At 40.6% G+C, this 23206-nt stretch overlaps 1 protein-coding gene and 1 long non-coding RNA gene across 4 annotated transcripts in view; one reads left to right on the forward strand and one right to left on the reverse strand.

Annotated features, from left to right (window-relative positions):
- The first annotated feature begins 429 nt into the window (after positions 1-429).
- On the forward strand, positions 430-6596 carry LOC103727178. Its single transcript, XR_606937.2, has 4 exons — positions 430-517; positions 2009-2199; positions 6254-6379; positions 6529-6596. It is a non-coding gene; the product is annotated as an uncharacterized LOC103727178 (long non-coding RNA).
- Positions 6597-20418: 13822 nt separating this feature from the next.
- The window catches only part of Nup58 (nucleoporin 58), a 71945-nt gene continuing 69157 nt past the window's right edge, over positions 20419-23206 (reverse strand). For all 3 annotated transcript variants that reach the window (XM_017796087.2, XM_008824991.2, XM_029559567.1), the window contains one exon: positions 20419-22500. In XM_017796087.2, the coding sequence (XP_017651576.1) occupies positions 22331-22500 (170 nt within the window). In that variant the 3' untranslated portion in view covers positions 20419-22330. The remainder of the gene's footprint in view (positions 22501-23206) is intronic.

A 23206-nucleotide genomic window follows, 5' to 3' on the forward strand; every position in this document is an offset into this window, starting at 1 on the left:
TGAAATTCTCAATAAAATTTTTTAAGTTTAAAAAAAAGGCAAATCATGTCAAGCAAAGAGAACAAAATGGAAGTCAAGGCCAGGGGAAATAGTGTGAGTGTGAACTGTTAGGGAAGATCATTTCCCTTCCACCTTGGCAATATGGAAACTCAGAGGGTGGTATGTAAGCAGCCTTTGCATCCCAAATTAACAGCTCCCAAAGACCACTTGGCAAAATGTCCAAGAATAGGCTTGCTGGAGCTAGCAAGAGAGCTCAGAGAAATTGAAAATAGGAACCACACAAGGCACAATCACAGCTCGGTGGAAGCTATAAATAAATGGCAGGCCTGTGTGCTTGTCATCAGCCTCATTCACTGGAAAAACAAATGAATGTATTAAAGAAAGCCCTCTGTTGTTCCCAGATCTGATCACGATGTGCACAATTAATTAAGCCTGGCAGCTGTGTCCTCAGAGGCAATTCCACATGGTGTAAACCAGTTCTGACTCAAGTCCTGTCCTGGGCTGCAGCCTGTCACAGGTAATATTTACATAAATACTCAGTCTGCTTACAACTGACTTCACATATTTCTACATTTCCAGTCAATTCCTTCTGCTCTTTTCAATGTTCCTGGATGATGTGGCTAGTGATGGTAGGAGAACAAGGAGATGGGAATAATTAGTCATCAGGCAGGTAGGCAGCTGGGGCTGAGACAGCGATGGCCACTGACAGGAGAGCCCTTGGCAAACAATGAAGGACACACTAGTTTATGTGAGCAGCTGAACCAGAAGACAGAGAAGATTATTGACTTCAGATAACCTGAATGTAGAAAAATAAAAAGCAGTTTCCAAAAGTGATATATCTGAGTTCCCAGCCCCATCCGTGTGGCGAGGCTGGGGAGGCCACTATGGAAGAGAATATAAAGGAAACAGGGTGTCCTGGTTGGCTTCCATTGTCAACCTGACACACCTGGAAAGTGGGAACCTCAACTGAGGAATTTTCTCTATCAGACTGACCTGTGGGCATGTCTGTGAGACATTTTTTTAAACATTGAATGGTGTGGGAGGGCCCAGTGGTACCCACTGTGAGTGGTACCACTTCTAGGCAGATGGTCCTGGGTTGTATAAGAAAGCAGGTTGAACACGGGCCAGGGAAGCAAGCCAGTAAGCAGAGTTCCTCCATGCCCTGTGCTTCAGCTCCTGCCTCCAGGTTCTTGTTCTGCTTCAGTTTCTGTCTTGGTTTCCCTCAATGATGAACTGGGCCTGGGATGTGTAAGCCAAATAAATCCTGAACTCCCGGAGTTGGTTTTAGTCAGTGTTTCATCACAGCAATAGAAAGCTAACTAGAACAGAAGGTTTTAAGATTTATCTAAAATTGGACCAGCATGGTATCACATGCCCATAATTCTAGCACAAGGGAGGCTAAAGCAGGAAGACTATACGTTAAAGGCCATCCTGGGCTACAGAGTAAGACTCTGTCTAAACAAAACAAAACAAAGCAAAGCAACACAACACAAAACAAAGCAAAACAAAAAGTCAGTGAGGAAGACACTTCTTCCCAAAGGTGGCAGGGTTACCTAAAGGAGTACCTAAGTTCTGAGCAAGGGGAGGGCTTAAACTGTTAGGTGAGATCCCTTTTGGGGAGTCGGTGATGAAATTAAACTAAACTGAAGTTGAATCCTAGTGGATGCAATTTTCCAAAGACAAGAGAGTATCAGTAGTTGAGAGACAGAGGACCTCATTCTTCTTTGCAGTTCTCAAAAATTATTAAGTCCTTTAACAAAAAGTCTTGTCTTTTTGTTGTGAGCCTGAGCCTTTAACAGCTAAGTCATCTCTCCAGCCCACAAATTCTTTCTTACACATTACTTTGTTATGGAGTGTTCTCTTGAACAGGAGCTTTCTGTACTGAATTATTCCCTGAACACTGAAACACCAATCCCTCATCTACACATGAACCTTCACAATATGATTTCTACCCTATTTCCCCTTCCCTTGAATCTGGACTAATCCTCTGTTTTCTTCTGATTGACAGCATACAATGGAACTTTCAGTGTGCGGTCTAAGACCAGGCCTCACACATGCTCACAGTTTCTACTGATACCTTCTTAGGATAACATCTTTAGAACAAAAGGCTGCATGGACAGAGAGGCCAAGTCAGCCATTCCAGCAGAACTCAGTCATGAGCCAATCCAGCAGCTGAATGTGGCTGTGCGAATGAACCTGGTAAGGTACCCGAAGCTCCATCAGCCCAGCAATACACACTTACCAGCCACTGAAATTCTTATCTTAAGCAGGTAATATTTTTTGAGACAGTGTCTTACTATGTAGCCCTGACCTTGAACTACCTATAGAGACCAGGCTGGCCTTGAATTCATAGAGACTCACCTGCCTCTACCTCCTTCCCAAGTGCTGAGATTAAAGGAGTACACCACCACGCCCAGTTTAAGAACTAATTTTTACTGTGATTTTTTGTTGTTGTTATTGTAAAAAGAAAAAAAAAAGACAGCTGTGCTGGAAACATGACTCATAGTTAAGAGCACTGGTTGCTCTTGCAGAGAACCCAGGTTCAGTTCCCAGCAGCCACATGGCAGCTACCAACCGTCTGTAACTCCAGTTCCAGGGGATCTGACACCCTCTTCTGATCCCATGGAGACCATTGCACACATGGGGTGCACTTAAATACATTCAGGCAAAATGCTCATGCACATAAATTTTAAAAAGATAGCTGACTGATACACATTATAAAGAACTAACCCCACCCTTAAAATGCATAGATATAACCAATGTGCATCTATGCAAAGCAAATGAATTAAAAAAAAAAAACAGAAAAGAGGAATCGCAGCATTTCTCCTGATGAATTTAGTGAAGTGTACTCACCTCAAGAAATAGCAGAAGAAAATGCTAACATAATACTAAAAACTGAATATTCTCTGGAACTGGAGGTATGGGTTGATGAGAACACTCACAAACAGAAATGCCCCCCACAAAGGGAGAAATGAAATGAAACTTGATTAAAAAGAAATAAGGTATAGCAAAAGGCAAAATCATACCAGAAATGAAAACCATTTAGTACTGAGTACCAAAAGGAAAACAGACTCAAATTAAAACTTATAAGGAGCACTAAGTAAAAGTAGGGAAACATGAATTAAGAAAAATTAGAAAATGTTGGAACAGAAGACAAAAAAAGAAAAAGAAAATCAAACAATATATTTAGGATGACAAGGAAAGCCGTCTGTGGCAGTTCCCTTTGGTATAGACTCACAACACAGAGAATGTTCATGAAGTAACAGAAAACCTGAGTACACACGTAGAAATCAACATAGCCTAGGAAAGCTTTTAGACTTATTTTATTTTAAAAAAATATTTTATTCATTATTTTTATTTTATGTGTAGGAGTATATTGCCTGCATGCAAGTAGGTGCACCCATGTCATGCAGTGCTCACGGAGATAAGAGGGCACCAGAGTCCCTGGAACTGGAGTTAGCCTCCATGTGGGTGCTGAGAATCAAACCTGGATCCTCTGAAAGAGCAGCCAGTGCTTTTAACCGCTGAGCTGTCTCTCCAGCCCTGATTTTAGATTTCTTAGATAGAAAATTAAAATTTAATCTAATTAAAATGATTAGAAACAGGAGAAAATATTCACTTGCCTAGAATGTACCAGGCCCAGGTTCAAGTTCTAGCAATCACAATGTAATAAACTATTAATTGATGGTATAATTGAGACCTGTGGTATCTCCCAAAGGCCTATGCATTGACAGTTTGATCACCAGCCTATCACACTACTGGGGGTGGTAGAACCTTAGGTTAGGAGGGGGTCTAAAGAAAGGAGGCAGGTCACTGGAGATGTGTACTTGTGGGGAATATTGAGATCTCAGCTCCTTCCTCATGCTCATTGCTTCCCAGACACCATGAGGTGAGCAGCTCTGCTCTACCACTCATACCTTGATGGTGCCCTCACCACAGATCCAAAAGCAACAAGTCAAGTGACCACAAACTATGAAACACAAGCCAACATAAACCTTCCCTCCTTTGACACCGTTTAGCTCAGGTATTATCACAACAATATAAAGCTAGCTAACAATAAACTATCATTTGGAGAAATGCTGCGATTTCATTCTAACACTGTGGCTCCAAAAGCTAAAATACACAAGCAAAAACTATCAAACCAGATCATCAAGCACACTGCCCAGTTCATCAATTATAAGATGAGCCATTATCAGAGGGGATGATGGTCTGTGGGTCTTAGGTATAGAAAATTATGGATTTAATAGAATCAGGAATCAGAAAAAAAAAAGATTAAGTATAGGAAGACTTTATCATGAAAAACCAAAACTCGACCTAAGCCTAAAGTCTAGGAAGTTCTGAATTTGTTTAGTGACTAGCAGAATTCCACATTATGCTGAGAAGTCAACAAGTCTATAAAAGGGTCTTGGCATTATTTTAACCTAATTGCAAATCTAGCTGGCAGCTTAATTGTAATATCCAATGGAAGTGGACATTGTTGATTCTACATTGTTTTCTTTCTGTTATACATTGAAGACACAGCTTATGACTGAATGTGAACTGCTCTGGCCTCATCACCAAGAGGAAAAATCCCAAGTCAAACCACCATAAACTGGAAACCACTTGTAGTTTCCAATAGGAATTTTCATCTGCTTGCTTTAAAAGCAGATTTTCACTGTATAGAAGAACAAAGAGTCGAAATAAATATATAAATAAATAACTCAAAACAAAAAACAAAGTGGAGAACTTAACTTTTCAGATTCATTATAATGCTGTAGAAATTAAGTTAGTTTGGGACAGACACTGTAAGAGAGAAATTGATGAACGGAGCAGAGAACAGATGTAGACACACAGGAAACTTCATCTATAAAACTGGTCGCATTTCAAGTGTGAAGAGCAGATGATGCAGTAAACAGTGCTGAGCTTCCATATGAAATTAGATTTCCCATGTCAAGCACAAGAATCTGTTTCAATTGGAAACAGATACATGAGACTAAAATAGTACAATACATGAAAATGCCCTTATACCTTCTAAGTCATAAAAATTAATATATTTTAAAAAATAGACCATAGGGAAAAAATGAATAATTCCAATGTCATTAAAGCTAAGAATTTCTGACCATCAAAAGACATCCTAGATGGAAAAAGCAAGCCACAAACTAGGACTAAATATTTATAATATAACCAGCCAAGGATGAACAGCTGGAATACTTAAGTAGAGGGGAAAAAAAGCATGGTTTTTAAAATGTGCAAAAAACAGACTGGGTATGGTGGCGCACACCTTTAATCCCAGCACTTGAGAGGCAGAGGCAGGTGGATCTCTGTGAGTTCAAGGCCAGCCTGATCTACATAGTGAATTCCAGGACATCTGAGGCTACAGGGAGACCCTGTCTCAAAAAGACCAAAAGAAAAAAAGAAAAACAAAAAACAAAAAAACAGACTGGAGAGATAGCTCAGAGTTTATGAGCACCGGCTGCTCTTGAAGAGGACACAGGTTCGATTCCCAGTACCCACATGACATTAACAACGGTCCTTAACTCCAGTTCCAGGGGGAATCTGATGCCCTTTTCTGACCTCCACAGGCATTGCACTGCTCAGGTGCATTTACGTACACAAATACACTCATATACATAAAATAAAAATATAAATAAAATATTTTAAAAATAAAATGTGCAAAAAGACAACATAGGCATTTAACAGAAAAGAGAACATGAATGAATGAAACATATGAAAATAACCTCAAACTTATCAGTCATTTAGTAACTGCAAATTCAAACTACCCAACAGCACTGAAAGCCAGCTGGACTAGCACCAGGCAGGGTTTTCCTGCTGTAGGTGCTGGCCAGGACGTCTAGCAGGAGCTTACAACATTGCCAGGGTAACCTCCGCTGCAAACAATGTGCACCTCTGCATACCCAGATACTTCAGGTCTTCCAACCATCAGCCACAACTGGAAATGTATTTTATATTTCAATCCAGGATATCCACATGCTTCTAAGTAAAATTTGTTTAACAAAGCTGCACTTGCTATGATGATGGATGCTGGCATTTTCTGGTATTTCATGTCAAAGCCTTCATTTCTTTTATACCAATCCTGTATAAGTTTATACAGTTCCCACTGAAGGAATTCCTTACCCTGGTGCTTCACCAGTGGGTTTTTCTGGGGTGGAGCACGCTGGTTATTTTTGAATCTGGGCATCTCTCTCTTTTGACTTCCACTTTCCACCCATGTTTTGTTTTGTTTTGGTTTTGGTTTTGGTTTTTCACGTTTCAGGAACCTGCCTCAGCTCCTAGCAGAGCATAAGACTCCCAGAACACACAGTCATCCTCGTGGCAAGAAGCTGTTGGCGCCAACAACCTCAGCACCACGTCTGACATGCTAAATTCCGGTTTTGCCGTGGTAAGGTTTGTGAAGTTTTCAGGAGAGCAGTACTTACCCCCTCCACGGTCCCAGTATCCTGCTTGTGGTTCTCACTGTGCAAAGAAACAGCTCGCTGTCTGCACATCGGCCTGGAACTGAATAGCATCTTTCCCTTTGTCTCTTTTCAGCATTCTAATGATTACGGAAAGATGCCCAGTCTTGTTGAACCGGGGGCCCTCCCACGCTCCCCAACCTTCTCTCCTGAAATGATGCTGGGGCCTTCTACCAAGAAAATCTCTTTCATGATGTCTCAGGAAACACATGAAGGACTGTTCATGACAACCATTTGTTCACAATAGACGGAAAGCAACACAGAATCAACAAAGTGTACACTTTCAGGAGTAGGGTTAATTAAATATTCACATGTGGCATGATTACATGCTAGTGAAAATTCATGAGCTCTGCATAGGTACAATATTGGGTAAGAACAGAAAATATAATGTTGGGTAAGTATAAGCAATTTGTAAAAGGACAAACTATACCCTCTTATAACAAAAACAATTTAAAAAATGAAAATTTTAGGGAAATGTGCATAAAATTATGTAATACAGTTATTTTAAGACATAGAAGAAAATGATAAACCAAATTTTAAGATACTAATTCTGTGGGAAGCCAAGGACATGGGGTTGAGTAAGAAGACATAGGTAGCTTTAACAGTATTTATCTTGGGGCTGGAGAGATGGTTCAGTGGTTAAGAGCACTGGCTGCTCTTGCAGAGCACCTGGGTTCGGTTCCCAGCATCCACATGCAGCTAACAATTGTCTGTAACTCCAGTTCCAGGAGATCTAACACCATCTTCTGGCCTCTATGGACACTACACCTGTAATTCCAGCTCCAAGGTATCCAATGCCTTTGCCTGGCCTCTGCAAGCACCCACACCACTCACCCCCCCCCACACACACACAATTTTAAAAATTAGGGGCTGACAGCCTGAGAGGGTAGGTTCAGACCTTCATTGGGGTTGCTGCTCGAGGCTCAGCAGACTGCCAGAGAGGGTGGGGTTCTGGCCTCCCTCTGGCCTCCAACTACCAGAGGGCCTGAGAACCCAGAGGACAGCCTGACAGCTTTGGTAGGCTGAGGCTGGGATCTCAGCAGACCACCAAAGAGTGCCGAGTTCTGGCCCCCGTCTGGCCTCCCTCTGCCATAGGGTTGACAATGCACAGGACTGCCTGAAAGACCCTGGATCCTGCCTCCACTGGTGAAGGCAGCCTGAGTGTACCTGACTGGAACCTGAATTGGGCTTCTGTGGGTACTCCTGAATAGTGATCTGAAGCCATCAGTTCCCTCATATGTATAAGAACTTAATAATTTTTTTAAAATGTTATGTGTGTGAATGTATTGCCTGCATGTATGTGAGTGCACCCTTGTCATGCAATGCCTGTGGAAGTCAGAAGAAGGCATCAGATCCCCTGGAGTAGGAATTCAGACAGTTGTTAGCTGCCATGTGGGTGCTCTACAAGAGCAACCAGTACCCTTAACCACTGAGCCATCTCTACAGCCCCTTCAGAGCTTAATAAAATTCTATTTCCATTTGCTATCATTTCCCTTCAGCTTGAAGGAATTTCAAGCTTCTTAACTGAAATGGCCTGGAGACCTATTAGCTTTCTTTTATCTGAAAATGTTCTTACTTCACTTGCATCTCTGAAACACATTTTTGATGAATACAGAATTCTGGATTGATAGTTTTGGGTTCATGTGGTTTGAGTAGTTTAAGATGCTCCACTGTTTACTGTGGTTTCTGATGACAAACCACAATTCAGATTGTTTTCCCAGGTATGCCACTTGTCATTTTACATAGTAGCTGCTTCATTTTACTTTTTGCTTTAGAGATAGGGCCTCCTGTAGCCCAAGCTAGCCTCAAACTCACTATTTGAGGATAGCCTTGGTTTCCTGGTCTACTGCCTCTATTTCCCTGGCTTTCTTTTCTTTTCTTTGGTTTATTTATTTTTATTTTATGTGCTTGAATGTTTTGTCTGCATATATGTACGTGTACCACATGCATACAATGCCCATGGAGGCCAGAAGAGGGTGTTGTATCCCCTGGAACTGGAGTTACAGTTGTTAGCTGCCATGTGGGTCCTGGAACTCAAACCCCGGTCCTCTACAAGGGCAGTCAGTGCTCTTAATCACTGAGCCATCTCTCCAGCTCCCTACCCCCAGCTTTCTAAAACAAAAATAATCTTATCTTAGATTCTATGTAGTTTGATGATAATGTATCTAGAACAGGGTCTTTGAATTTATTGGACTTGAGTAAGGTTATCATTTTAAATCTATAAATATATGACCTTCCACCAAATTTACTAAGTTTCTGGCCATTCTTTGTTCAAAGATTATCTCTGGCTCAATTATTTATCTCCACTCTGAGATTCTTTAAAAAAAATTATTTCTTGCAGGGGAGGGGGTGCAGTGCACATGTGAAGATGAGAAAACAACTTGCACCTGTGGGTCCCAAGGACCAAACTCGGATCATCGGGTGTGGTGGCAAGCACCTTTACCTGTTGAGCCATTTGGCTGGTCCCCTCTGAGATTCTTATTACACGTTGGGTTTTTTTATAGGCTACCATAGATCCCTAAGTGTGTGTATGCATATTTTTCCCATCTCATTCACTTCTCTATAGCTTTCCTTTCTGCATTTGGGTTTCTGGTCTCATGGGTTCCCTTTGGCTTTGTGGGCATCTCAGCTAGCTCTTCCCCGAGGATGTGTCAAATTTGCTTGGTTCTCTGTAGGTCATGTAATTCCGTCCTATGTCCTGAACACTATCAGCATTACACCACATACATAAGGCTCTGTCTGAACTTCTTGGATAGTAGGGATGCTTTTCGTCAGCCTAGCCATTGCCCTGGTCAAATTTAGACCATAAGCTCTGCTTTGCCTTCAGCAGTCACATCTCAGGTCCTTTGTGTCTGCTACCTGGCTTGGATCTACCCCTTATATGCAGGGTTTGGGACCATACACAGAATTACAAATCTCCCTTCTCTGACTTTCCCTCCTCTGGTCTCCACCCCTACCCAGCACACACACTCCAGCTCACAGGGCTCACCCAGCCAAACTCAGAAACTACTACTGGAGTTTTAGCCACCTGAATTGCACCATCAGCAAAGGAATTGTCCCTAGCAGTGTGTGTGTGTCGGGGGGGGTGTATTAAAAAACAAAACATTTCTCCAATTTAAAAAAAGGACTAGGAGACAAGTCATTGTGGAGTTCTCTAAGCTATGAGTCCTTCCTTAATCTACTTCCTGTTGTGTACTTTTCGAAATCTTCGTTTTCTGTGCTTTATCCACACTTTCTATTTGTAATCAGTAGAATGGGCTATATGCAGACAGACCATAATAGTCACCATGGGACTTCCCCAGCCTCCCATCACCCCACTCCAGTCAGGCTCTCCTCCTCCCCACTCGCCCAACCACACTGTGCAAGGTGGACAGGAATGTGCCTGCCTCTCCTGTCTGACTGGGCATCCTATGTCTGCTTGCAGCTCCCTGTCACAACCCTAGCTCTTCATATTGGAAAGTCCCAGGCCTTGCCCCTTTCCTGAGCTACTCCATTGTGGATCATCCAGCCTGGTGAGACTCCCAGTTATATGAACATGTAGGCTTCTCTTCTGGACTGTGACTCCTAACAGCCCACTCACATGCCTAAGGCTACCCCAGGCTTAAAATGTTGCCCACATCCTTCATTCTGCAGTCTTCTGCCTTCCAGCTCCTCCTTTAGTCCCCCCTTTTCCAATTAGTTCCACCTCCATGTCTCAAAACACTCAGATCAGAACCCTAAAGCTACCTTAGACTCCTCCTGTTCTTACCCTACATCCACCTGCCAGAGTCCTGTCAACTCCGTCTTCAAACATCCAGAGTCTATTTATCATTTCCTCTGCCCCAGCTTGCTACAAGTCGCCCTGGACTGTGAGAAGTTTGTCAGTTCTGCTATAGGCCATGATTTATGATTGTGTTTGGCTTTAGTATAATTTATTATGGATTTTATGGATTGAAGCTGTTAGCAACCATGTACTGAGCAGGTATGCCATTTTTCCAACAGCACGTGCTCACTTCAAGTGTCTGTATCACATTTTGGCAGTTCTCACAATATTTAAAAATTCTTCAGTATTGTCTTGCTATAGTGATCTAAATCTTTCGTGTAACTGCTGAAATTGTTTAGGGGAGCCACAAATCTTTCCAGTATAAAGTGGTGAAGTTAATCAAAATGTATGTTCAGCCTGCTTCACTGACCTCTTTCAGCATCACTGTCCCCTAAAGCACAAATATAGAGATTTGGCTGGTTAGTAACCACACAGTGATCTCTAAGTGTTCAAGTGAAGAAAGAGTCTCATGTCTCTAACTTTAAATCAAGCAGTAGATAATGGTTAAGCTTAGGGAGAGAGGCATGTCAGAAGCCAAGAATAGCCTAGAATTTAACTCTTGAGCCAAACAGCCAAGTCTCCATAGTGAGTTTCAAGCCAGCAGGGGCTACAGGCAGACCCTATCTCAATAATAATAATAATAATAATAATAATAATAATAATAAAGAGCTGGAGAGGGCTTAAGAGCACTTCCTACTCTGCCAGCAATGACATTGGATGGCTCACAACCGCCTGTAACTCCTGCTCCAGAGGATCTGATGTCCTCTTCTGGCCTCCACTCACGTGCACACACCACTCACATACACATAAATAAAAATTAAATAAAGGTGGGGAGAGCTGAGGAAGCTGCAGAAGGTGAATTGAAGTTAACACTGAGGCTGTTTTGTGGTGTTTCAGGAAAATTGCTGTCTTCATGAATGCAAAGTGCAAGGTGAAGCAATGCTACCAACTGAATAAGAATGTTCCCTCATAGGTGTTTAATGTTTGTCCCCAGCTGGTAGTGGTATTTTTGGAGGTTGTAGAAACTTTAGGGGGCGAAGCCTAGCTGGAGGAAGGGTTGGGTTCTTGGGTATTGTCCCCAGGTGCTCTGACTTGTTCTGCTTCCTGCCAGCCATGAAATGAGTAGCTCTCCTCCATCACACCCTCACACTGACAGGATGGGATGTCCTGCTTAAGAGCATAAGGCCAAATGATCATGGACTGAGCCCTCTGAAGCTGTGAACCAAATAAAATCCTTCCTAGAGTTGTTTTTCTGTCAGGGATTTTTTTTCATGGCAATGAAGAATACAATACAAACAGAATTGCTGAGGTAGAAGCTGCAGCAAGTTACCCAGCTCTTGATGCAACAATGTAGCAATGCTTAAACAACAGATTTTCAATGTAGACAAAACAGGCTTCTATAAGAAGTCCACCAGTCTAGAACTTGGTCAAAGTTTCAAAGCACAGGCAGACCCTGTCCCTAGAGACCATTGCAGTGCTTGGCTTTAAATCAAAGCAGGGCTCATCCTGAAGTCCTGCAGCTCTCAGGAATGAAGCTCAACCTCCCTGTCTGTCCTCTGTAAACGGACAAGAAAAGCCAGAGCGGCAGCACAGCTGTTCAGGGATTAGTAAGTATTTCAAGCCCACTGTTCAGAACTTGTGCTCACAGAAAAACTCCTTTCAAATAAATTACTGCTGGACAGTGTACCTGCTCACTCAAGAGCTCAGGTAGTGGCATGCCATGAAATTAGTTTCATGCTTGCTATTACAACATCCATTCTGTGGCTCATGGTTCAAGGAATTATTTTGATTTCAAATCTTTTTAAGAAATATCTTTCATAAGGCTGAAGCTTTCATAAGCAGCGATTCTTCTGACAGACCTGGACAAAGTCAGTAGAAAGGCTGGAAAGGATTCACCATTGAGAGGCTGTTATGGTTCATGATTCATGGAAGGGGGTCACCTAGCATTCTATGCATTTAACTTATTTCATGTAGTTGTCAGTGTCCTCCAACTAGAATGTTATGTTCCATGAAGAATTTTTGCTTCATGTGTTCATTTACTCATTCCAACATTTTAAAAATCTGGCACATGGGACTGGAAAGATGGCTCAGCGGTTAAGAGCACTGGCTGCTCTTCCAGAGGAGCTGGGTTCAGTTCCCAGCACTCACATGGTGGCTAATAACTGTCTGTAGCTCCAGCTCCAGGGGATCCGATGCCCTCTTAAGCTGACCTCTGTAGGCATTGCACAATACGGGGTGCACTTACATACATGCAGGCAATACACTCATACACATAAAATAAAAAACAATAAATAAAGTATTTTTTAAAGTCTGGCACATAATAAGTTGTCAACAATACTTGTTGACTAATAGAAGAAACATGGGAATGGTACATTCATAAGACTGCATTGCTTAACAAGCAAATGACCAATAAACATATGAAAGGAAGTTCAAAGTGACTATCACCAGAGGAATGCAAATGAAAGTCACATAGAGGGGCTGGAGAGATGGTTCAGTGGTTAAGAGCTCATACTGCTTTTGCAGAAGAACCAAGTTTGGTTCCCAGCACCCATGTCAGATAGCTCATAAAAGCCTGATTTTCAACTCCAGAGAGATTTAATGTCTCTGGGCTCTGTATACACCTGCACTCATATGCACATACCCACACATACACACACACAACTAAAAATAAATATTTAAAAAGCCACAGTGATATTATATTCACACTTATATGGCTAAAATAAAAGGTAAGGAAGAAACTGAGACCCTCAAACATTGCTGGTAAGAGTGGAGATTGATGCAGCCACTTTTGAACTTTTGGCAGTTCCTTAAAATATTAAATAATAGTGAATTATCACATGACCTGGAAGTTCTACTCCTAGGTACATACCCCAAGGTAAGTGAAATCACTTGTTCCCACAGAAACTGGTCCACAGTAACATTATCTGTAATAGCCCAAAAGGAAACTATGCAGATGTTCTCCAACTAATGAAAGGGTGTGTTATGGCCACAAGATCCAATGCTACTTATCAATAGAGAAGAATGGAGTATAGATACAGAATACCCTTGAAGTCCTTATGCTAGTTCAGAGAATCCAGTCACACCCATATGAAATATCTCAAGCAGGAAAATATATAGAAGCAGAGTGAAAGCAGGGGTTAGGGTGGTGGTAAGGAATTCAAGGGTGAAGGAGAGAACAGGCAAGAGTTAGGGTCAGGGTAAGGAATGACAGAGTGGAAGTTACTGAATGTGGGGATTCTTTGAGAATTCTTTAGAACACTGAATGTCCTAAAATTAGATTGTGAGGATGTTGTGCAGTTTTGAGAACACAACAAAAACTGCTGAATTGTAAACTTCAGACAGGTGAAATGAATAAGAGTTGCACAATTAAAATGATGAATATTTAATTCACTAACCTTGTTCACTTTATTTTATATCAACTTTGCCTACTTCACCTGTGGTTTCCACAATCCATTATTACTGGATTGGTTGCCATCTTCCCAATTCCAGGATCCAGTACATGATCTATTAGGTTATTCTAAAACATCAAGTGTCCTTTCCTGAATTCTAAACATCTTGACCAAACTCACTCAATGCCTTTTTTACTCAAGATTCACAAAATGAGTGTCAGAAGTTCCTTCCAAAGTAAATACTTGTTGATTCAATGACTTCTCAAAACTGGATTTTTCTTCCCAGTTCATTGGTTTCTGTAACACTAGGTTTTCGAAATCCAGTTAAAACTTGTGATTTTTGGCCTGAGAGAAAGAGAGAAATAGTTTAGACTATTACGAAAACAAAAATGGTTAATATTTGCTGAATGCTCACTTTGTACAGGGCACACATTTAAATACCTGATTCAGGTTAACTCACCTGAACGTTCACAATCAACCTATAAGGTAGGTATTATCTCTATTTTACTGAGGCCACACATGATACTAAATAATTTGCCTAAGGTCAAACATCTGCTGAGTGGAGACACTGTCACTCTAACCCTAGCATCATAGCTCAATACCTGTATGGAGAAAAGTGAGCAGGGGGTACCAAATTAACTTTTTCCACTGCGTTGATTATGCAATTAATAAATATTCACAGAATCCAACTTGATGATGCTACATATTGATGATACAAAACCAAATGCAAAAGAAAATTAAGATAGAGGACTCCTGGGATTACATAGTCTGATGTGGGTGATACGTCACCAAACATTAGAAAATGCAGCATGTATCTTACAATCTACCGTCAGCCGGCCAGGGGAAGTGTCTATATACTATCTTCTGTAGGAGCTGGAGATGGTAAAGACACCCAAAGGCTACTGTTTACCTCAGAAAGAAACCACCCGTGGTAAGAAGGGGGTATGCAGAGTGGTCATGAAGGCGGTTTTGGAATGGACTTGGTATGAGATTGGGATGGAGGGCTGGTAAGGAAAAGGAAACCACACGGTGAGGGGCCTGGTATACAAGTCAGACAGTGTGGAAGAATGAGTTTCGCGTGTATGGTGAGCATGATCTTATCTGCATTCTGAAAAGATAGCTGTAAGAACTCTGAGGAGCAAGGGTGTGAACAAAAGCAGGATTCCAGGTTGGACTCTGCTTTAATACTGGACTTAGGAAATTACAAAAACAAGAAGCAAAACAGCAGAGATCTATTTCTCTTTGAAGTGTATATGCCACATGTGGTCTCAGAACCAGCTAGTGCTGAAGGCAGCACAACTTGACAAATACAATGTGAACCGATTACATAATTCTCAAATTTATACCAACCCATTAAGGGGCTCGGGTTGTAGTTCTGTGCTTGTCTAACATGCATAAGACCCTGGGTTCAGCTAACTACATCATAGCAAACACATGACATCAATATAAAATATCAACAAAATGTTTTGCTGTATTATTTCATGCTGAATCTTTGAAATCCAATGTGAATTTTACATCTAAATAATCCCAAATTTCCCTAGAAACTACTTTGATTTGCATTTAAATTTCATAAAAAAATGAAATGAAAATGTGGATTCCTAAGTGTAAGTTGTTCTAAACACATGTGTATATTTAATATTTGAATTGAGTGTCAAGTTTTAAAGTTCAGTTCCTAGCTGCATTTTCCTCAGTTCAAGTGTCCCACAGTCACAAATGGCCAAGGCTACCACTTTGGGTGCAGAAAGGTGCAGACTCCATTACCTCTCAACCAAGGAAGAATAATCTAAGCAGTTCCTGGTTAGCTGGTGACAAGTTCACTAAATATATGCATTGCTTTCAGGGAGCAGGGGTTTTTAAAGTAGAGAATTACAAATTCTAGATAAACATCAGAGACTGAAGATTTAGCTCAGTGGTAGAGTGTTTGCTAAGTGAGTGTAAGACCCAGGACTCAGTCCTGAGCTGGGTGCTGTGGGAGGCAGTTTGAACAAAATAGTAGACTAGCATCAAGTAAAACAGTACATAAAAACAGAATTCTAGAGTCCAGAAGAAATTATTATTTTGGGAGACTACATTGTTTAAAGGAGTGCTGTTCCTTATGAAAATTCAGTTTAACAGATTTTTAAACTGATTTGAAAGAGGTAACTTTAAAATGAAAAAAAAAATAGTCCTATCACAGAACTTTTAGTCATGAAAAAAGGCCTCTGTTGAAATCTGTATTTGCATTTGATCTCCTAGTGCTCCTATAAACATCTGAAAATGGTGGGCACAATTGTGTGTGTATTCTTAACGTATACTGGCACATATGGGAGCATGTGGAGGCCAAAGCCTATCAGGCATCTTCCTCAATCAGTTCTCCACCTTAATTTTTTAACGGATTCATTTGTTTCATGTGTGTGTGTGCCTGGGAACCAAACATGAATCCTCTGAAAGAGTAGCAAGTGCTCTCAACCACTCAGCCACCTCTCCAGCACTTCCACTTTCATTTTTCTAGGCAGGGTCTCCATGTTTTGTCTATACTGGTTGGTCAGCAGGGATTCATCTGTCCTCACAACCCCCTTTCCACACCGGGCTGGGCCTACAAGTGTACATGCCACTATGCCTGGCTTTTACATGGGTGCTGGGGATCCATACTTGGGTCCTCAAGCTTGCAAAAGCATTTTACATACTGAGTCATTTCCCCAGCCCCAATGAACACAATTTAAAGCAAACAAAAAACACGCTTTAAGCTCCTAACAAAGTTACCAAGGAGGTAAACTGATGGAGCAAAAAGTGGAGCCCATGAGGCAGCACACCAAGACTGGTGGCTATCAAAGATCACAGCGCAGAGCTCAGGCACCTGTGGCTGTACTCATGACCCCTCAGGAAGGTCTTCCCTTTCCTGGCAGGATTTTGACTGAGTCCATGACACCTATCAAAGGACATGATATCAGTCCCACTTGCAACTGTGTGACCCAGTTCTAGCCAACATGGCATGCAGAAGGGACATCAGTAAGTAACTTTAGGATCACAAACTTACACAAAAAGGAAACTTTCTATGTCTTTCTTCCATGAGCTGGAAAGGGAATTTACTCCACTGCTCAGAGGAAATTGCCATGAGAAGCCTGGCAGGTCAGCACTGTGAGAACACTGGACTTCTGAACAGCCACTCTTGACTGCTCAGATGACAGGAAAATAGTCCATCCTGCTTTATCCACTATGTTTCTTTTTCTTGATTTTCTTAAAATGTTTTTATGTATATGACTTTTGTCTGAATGTGCACCCATGTCATACAATACTCCCGGAGGCCAGAAGAGGGTGTCAGATCCCCTGGAACTGGAGTTATGGATAGTTGTTAACTGCCACGTAGGTGCTGGCCCTTTGCTAGAGGAGCCATCCCTCCAGCCACACATTTGAACCTAACAAAGTTGCTTTGTATCCTATTTAGGCCATGCAAGCTAAGATCAGCAAACTTTTCTGTGTAATGGTCCAGAAGGTTGTCTTTACTTTCCCAAATGAACTCTACCACTGCATTGCAGAAGCATCAGCTTGCAAACAGATATGGCTGTGCTCCAAGAAAGCTTTGTTTGCAAAAACGAGCAGAGAAATGATTTGGCCCACACTGTCAAGCCTTTGTCAATATCATTAACCTCTCTGCCCTTCAAACTGTCACAAAGAAAATGTGCCTCTGTGGCCCTGACTTTCTGAAAGGAAAGCTAAATACATTGTGAGAATTCATTGCTTTTAGGTGATTCTCAGAACTGTAGACCAGGTGGCACACACCTGTAATCCCAGCATTCTGGATGCAGAGCCAGGACTGCTGCAAATTTGAGGCCAACCTGGGCTACAAAGTTTTAGGTTAGGTAGAGTCACATAGGGAGACCATTTCAAAAAGGGAAAGAAAAAAAATTATTTAAAGTACAAACTGTGGAATGCACTATTTATGTCCCCGAAAAACCCTGAGTGGGATTTGATTTTAACGTGTTCCTGGATTGCTACGTGCATTCAGGCACCTCATAGAAACAAATGCACATTTTTTTCTGAAGGAGCTTATCTTCAGTCTCAAGAATTCCCAAGGATAAATTCCCATCAAAGATGAGTTCACATACTAATACAAAAGGGGGAAGACTAGTCACCTTGAACAAATGGTCAGCAACAAAAATCAGACCATCAATTACTTGTTTTATTTTGGCTTCTTGAAATAAGGTCTTGCTATGTAGTCCTGGTTGGTATAGAACTTGCTATACAGAGCAGGCTGACCTCAAACTTAAGGTAGTGCCCTGCCTCTGCCTTCTGAATGCTAGGATTATAGGCATGCACCACTAGGTCTAACCCCTCACTTTATTATATTTGGACTTATTATTTTATGTATATGAATATTTTGCCTGCATGTATGTTAGTGCACAGAATGCCCCCAGAGGCCAGAAGAGAGCATTAGATTCCTTAGAACTGGAGTTAGGGGTGGTTAGCCATGGAAGAGAAGTCAGTGCTCTTAACTGCTGAACCATGTCTCCAGCTCCTATCATTTTATTTTTGAAATAAGGTCTCACGACCCAGCACTGGCTGGCCTGGAACTCATTATGTAGACCAGGCTGACCTCAAATTCAGAGATACACATGTGGCGTACACCACTATGCCTGGCTCCCTTGATCACTTTAAATAATGAAATTATCAACAAATATAAATATGTTGAGTATTTTTAGAGAGAGAAAAGTGTGAGAAATAAAAGATTGCCAAACATGGCCAGGCATACTTAAGGAACTGATTAGAACTTCTTAGAAACTGAAAGAAAAACATAACAGATGTAGATCGAGAAAGCTAAATTTCAACCCTAAGAAAGAGCTATTTGCATTTCTACCAGTGTGGGTAAAAATAGGATTAAAAATGATTATTTCAAAACAGAAAAAGGCTGGAGAGAGGGCTTACTGGTTAAGAGCACTGGCTGCTCTTGCAGAGGACTGGGGTTTGGTTCCCAGCTTCCACATGGTGGCTAATAACCATAATTACAGCTCCAGGGAAACAGACTCCCTCTTCTGGCCTCCCAGGCATTCCATGACATAGGTGCGCTTACATATATGCAGACAAAGCACTTCTATACATAAAGAGAAAATGGAGACATGAAATGAGGAGGGAGAATGGATGAGAAGGGTTTCAGTGGGAGAGGACGTGGACAGGAAAGGGGAACAGAGTGAAAACTACTAAAATTCATTACAAAATGAAACTGCCAACAATAAATAATCCTAAGACAGACACCCACACCACACTAATAAAAAACAGGACTCTGTTGTTTTGTTTAGTAGACTTTTTTTAGAAAAGTTAAATTTATTCTTTGACAATTAAAGTTTTGGGTTTGTTTTTTTTTTTCAGTAGACTGTGTTCTTAACACAACCAACCATGCATATGAAGTTCACTTCCAGATGGAGAAGCTGAGTTCCAAAAGTGAGAAAACTTGCTAGGATCACACAGGTTACTGCAAGGTTCTGAATCCAGTTGACTCCAGACATCCCACAGCAAAAGTCTGAGCTTCTACTAATAGAGATTTTATAAACCTTCAAGAAAAAAACTCCTAAGAATCCTGATGTAAGAAAAACAAAGGTGGCAACATGCAATCACATGAATATGAAAACAGCTGTGTGCACACGTGTGCGCACGCATGTTTGTATTTAAAAGTACAACCTCAACAAGTTCTGATGATTACAAGTGATAACCAGAATAACAAAGAAAGTTAGGAAATGAGTATTTCAGGGGAAGACAATTTACATTAAAACATACAATTTATACATCTTTTAGTGATTCCTTTCCAGAATCAATCCCAAAGAAGCATTAAACATGCACAAAAGCCACATACATGGGTACTCACTGCAACCTCTATAAAGCTGTAGTGCAGAGAACCTGTCTCCCCACAGGGAACAGCTGCACAGATCACTGATACCCACCATGGGCAATATGTAAATGCCAATTTCTATGTGCCAACAAGGAAAGAGTGGACACACCATGAAATGGGAAAAACCAAAGTCACAGAATGCTTAAGGGTTTTTAATTGCTGTTAATATGCTTATTTAAAGAAAAAGGAGCCAAGAGAAAGTAAGACTATATGAGATGAGGAAATACAAAAATGGCAGAATGAACACATACATGTTGAAGGGGGCATTTTTTTTAGATCAGTCTGCAGATATACCCAGAACAATTAGTGCATGCTCGGGTGGAATGGGGCTGGGCCTAGGAGCTGGCAGAGTCTCTGCTTTTTCTACCTAATTAAAACACAATGTAATTTTTAGAAGACAAAACAAGTAACAAAGAACTTGTTTGGGTTTTTTTTTTCCCCCTTTTTTCTTTTGTACACGTGTATATGTTTTTGCATATGTGGGTGCACATGTGTGAATGTACATGCCCATGGAAGCATGAGGTTGATGTTGTACTGTCTCAAACACTCTTCCACCTTATTCACTGAGGCAGGAGCTCTCACTCAAACCCACTTGCTGCTATGGCTGGTGTCACTAGTTTGCTTTGGGAACCACCTTCTGAGGCTGTTACCACAGGCAGGCTTCCATGACTGCCTGGCATTTGCTGTGTTCTCTGGTCTTCATGCTTCCATAGAAAGCACTTTAACTACTGGGCCACCTCCCCAGCCCAGAATCTACTACCTGGTTTTCAGTCTTTTGTTTAAAAAAAAAAAAAAGAAAAAGCAAGACTAAATCACTATAGTGCTTAGAAAACACTAAGAAACAACCAAAGAGAGTAAAAGAGCAATAGTAAAATTACATAAAAATAACTACTGACACCTACAAAGATTCAAAGCAACGGACACAAGAAATTTTATTGTTTCTATAGCAGGCTCTGGACAGTGAAGACAAAGACAGTGACAACACTAAGACTTCTACCACAAAGTAACATTACAGCTTTCCAGTGGTTCAACATAGGAAGATGCATATAAAGAAAAACAAGAAATATAAATATTCAGATATTTTCAGCACAATATAATGTCCTTAAAAAAAAAACAACAACGAAAAACCAGTTTGTGGCAATGGCATATGTAACTCTGACAGTAATTCAAAAGCACACCTTTTTCCTATCCTTCCCCCATGACCTAAATTAGGGATTGTAGTACTAGAGAAATACACAAATACAAACAAGTTTAGTGCTCAGAGACAAATAATTCTCCTTATTTTAATACATCAAGATGCAAAAACTGAATTCGAGAAAGTCAATCATTGCTATACGCAGATAAATAAAACAGACTTGATATTTTTATAATCAAACCCAACTATCATTATACTAAAATATATATGTGTATATGCATATTTATATACTCCATACCTATTTTAGAAAAAAAGGTGCCTTGGTGAAATGATTCTGAAAATATCCACTGATGCACATATGTACAAAACCTTCTATGTAAAAAATTAAACTATTTTCAGTGAAATTCCATGTTTTCATCCCACTTGAAAACTGTACTTGAAAGATAATGTTTTCTCAGTGAAATCATGAATAAGGCAATTCTCTCTGCAATGGTTGTTGTTCAACCACTCAACGCCACTACCGCAGCACAAATACTACACTCATGCAACCTGACATGCCTCTGCTCTGCGACCTGGAGCTACGTTCACTGGTAAGACGGGAAAGTTTACAACTGCTACAAAGAACTGTTTTTCTTAAAATACATTATTTCTGTAGTCCAAATTAAGCACTCACTTCAGACACTGAGAGGCTGAGAAGCCACTCCATTTGGTGTGGTTGTCAATAGCCCTGTAAGTAGGAACTCTGGATTGAACAGCTAGAAGAGTTCCACTGGATTAACAGTGTGCACTTCACCTGCATAGATTCAATTTGGCTTAATAGCTCTTTGCCCCCAGAACACCAGTCTGGAGTTCAAACACACTCCTCAAAGTCCATCTCATTTAGGATAAAAAAGCAATAGTAGTAGTATGAGAATATATAGGGTAGTAAAGGTTTCTAAAATCTGTCTACTGAGTCCTACAGCATTCCTCCTTTGGAGTAGCAACAAAGAGTTAAGGTGTAAACAAAAACAGAAAAGCAGGGACAATGAAGTTGAATGTTAGTATGTCAATAACCACTTAAGTCTTGCAAACATATGAATGACAAGGTACCCGGAGCCAATTGTTCTCTTAAGCACTGAGATTTGAAGCTCAAAAGGTGAAAAATTGAATACCATTAGAAAAGGAGAACAGTCTGAGGCAAAAGTTGTAGGTCTGTAAATATATATTTTATATGCACACACAAGGGTATGCATTATTCTGAATTACATACATATTCACAAGATGCCCTGCAGTCTAAAGGCCTTTTCAAGGAACAAATGAATTCTAGTGTAGGCCCTAGAGTTTATATCTCATTAAGAAACCAATGTGCATATATTCACATAGCGTAAACCTTTATTAACAAAAACACGGCTATTAACACTAGCTTAAATCATAGGTTTTAGATTAACAGTTTTTACCACTATCAATCAGTAATGTAATTACAGCATTTCTTACATGGAGAACCAAAAATAACAGCAACAACAGAACCGCAACTGGATTTTAAATTCACAAAAAAAGATGTTCCATGTGGCAAACAAAGTTCAAATTCTAGAGTAGGGAAAAATATCAAAACTTTATAAATCTCCTGGGATGCAATTCAATTACTGCATCATTAGAAAAATAGAATCAGCACGAACGGCCGGCTAACAATTCTCAACACATCAACCAGCATGTTTATCTTTTTCCTCTTTTGTTTCCAGCTGGAGGTTTCTTCAACTGAAGGAGTTGTCCTCCTGTTCCAAAGCCTGCAGAGGCAGGATTAGACACCCCAAATGTCAAACCAGCTGACGCCGTGATGCCGGGATTGCTGAAGTTAAACCCAGATGTACTTGAGCTGCCAAAGCCTTATGTTTAGGGAAGAAAATATTCAAATGAGAAGTTAAATCACAAAACAAAACAAAACAAAAATCCCCCCAAAATCAAATACAAACAATGGGGATGAGTGAAAATTTCTATCTGAAAAGAACACATAATCTATAAGAAAAGAGTATCTTAGACCCTGCTCTATTATGGAATTTTACAGGAAAATAATTTTGCTAACAACTACAGGTCTTCTTGAAAGGCTGACGTTTAGTGATCTAGACCAAGAAAGAATCCTTAGCACAAATAACTGAATCTTTTAGAAATTTCAAGTTGCCAGAAACTTCCTCGTTAATTAAATATTCAAAGTATCTTCTACTCAGACTCACCACATTTTAATAGAGAGATTTTCAAGACTGGACTTGCCCTCAAAATCTCAAACCCTCCAGGAAAGCCTCAGCTCACGATGTTCAAGACGATGCCAACAGCAAATCACAGTCCTTACTGTTCGAGTTTTATAAATTAACAAATTAATGAGTGCTATGACTGCCTTGTTATCTAACACAGCATTTAGATTCTAGTTCTGATACCACTGATTACTACTCCAGTGGCACTGTTGGTTTGAAATGCTAGTGGCATTTCCTGAATTTGAACACATCCTTAATGAACAGTGTTATATCACTGTTTTAGATATTCTATTTATCCCTACGCATCACACATTAAAACAAGTCATTATTTATAAATATAAAT

This window comes from Nannospalax galili, unplaced genomic scaffold, assembly GCF_000622305.1.
Source record: "Nannospalax galili isolate Female #2095 unplaced genomic scaffold, S.galili_v1.0 scaffold488, whole genome shotgun sequence".
Taxonomy (NCBI): Eukaryota; Metazoa; Chordata; class Mammalia; order Rodentia; family Spalacidae; genus Nannospalax; species Nannospalax galili.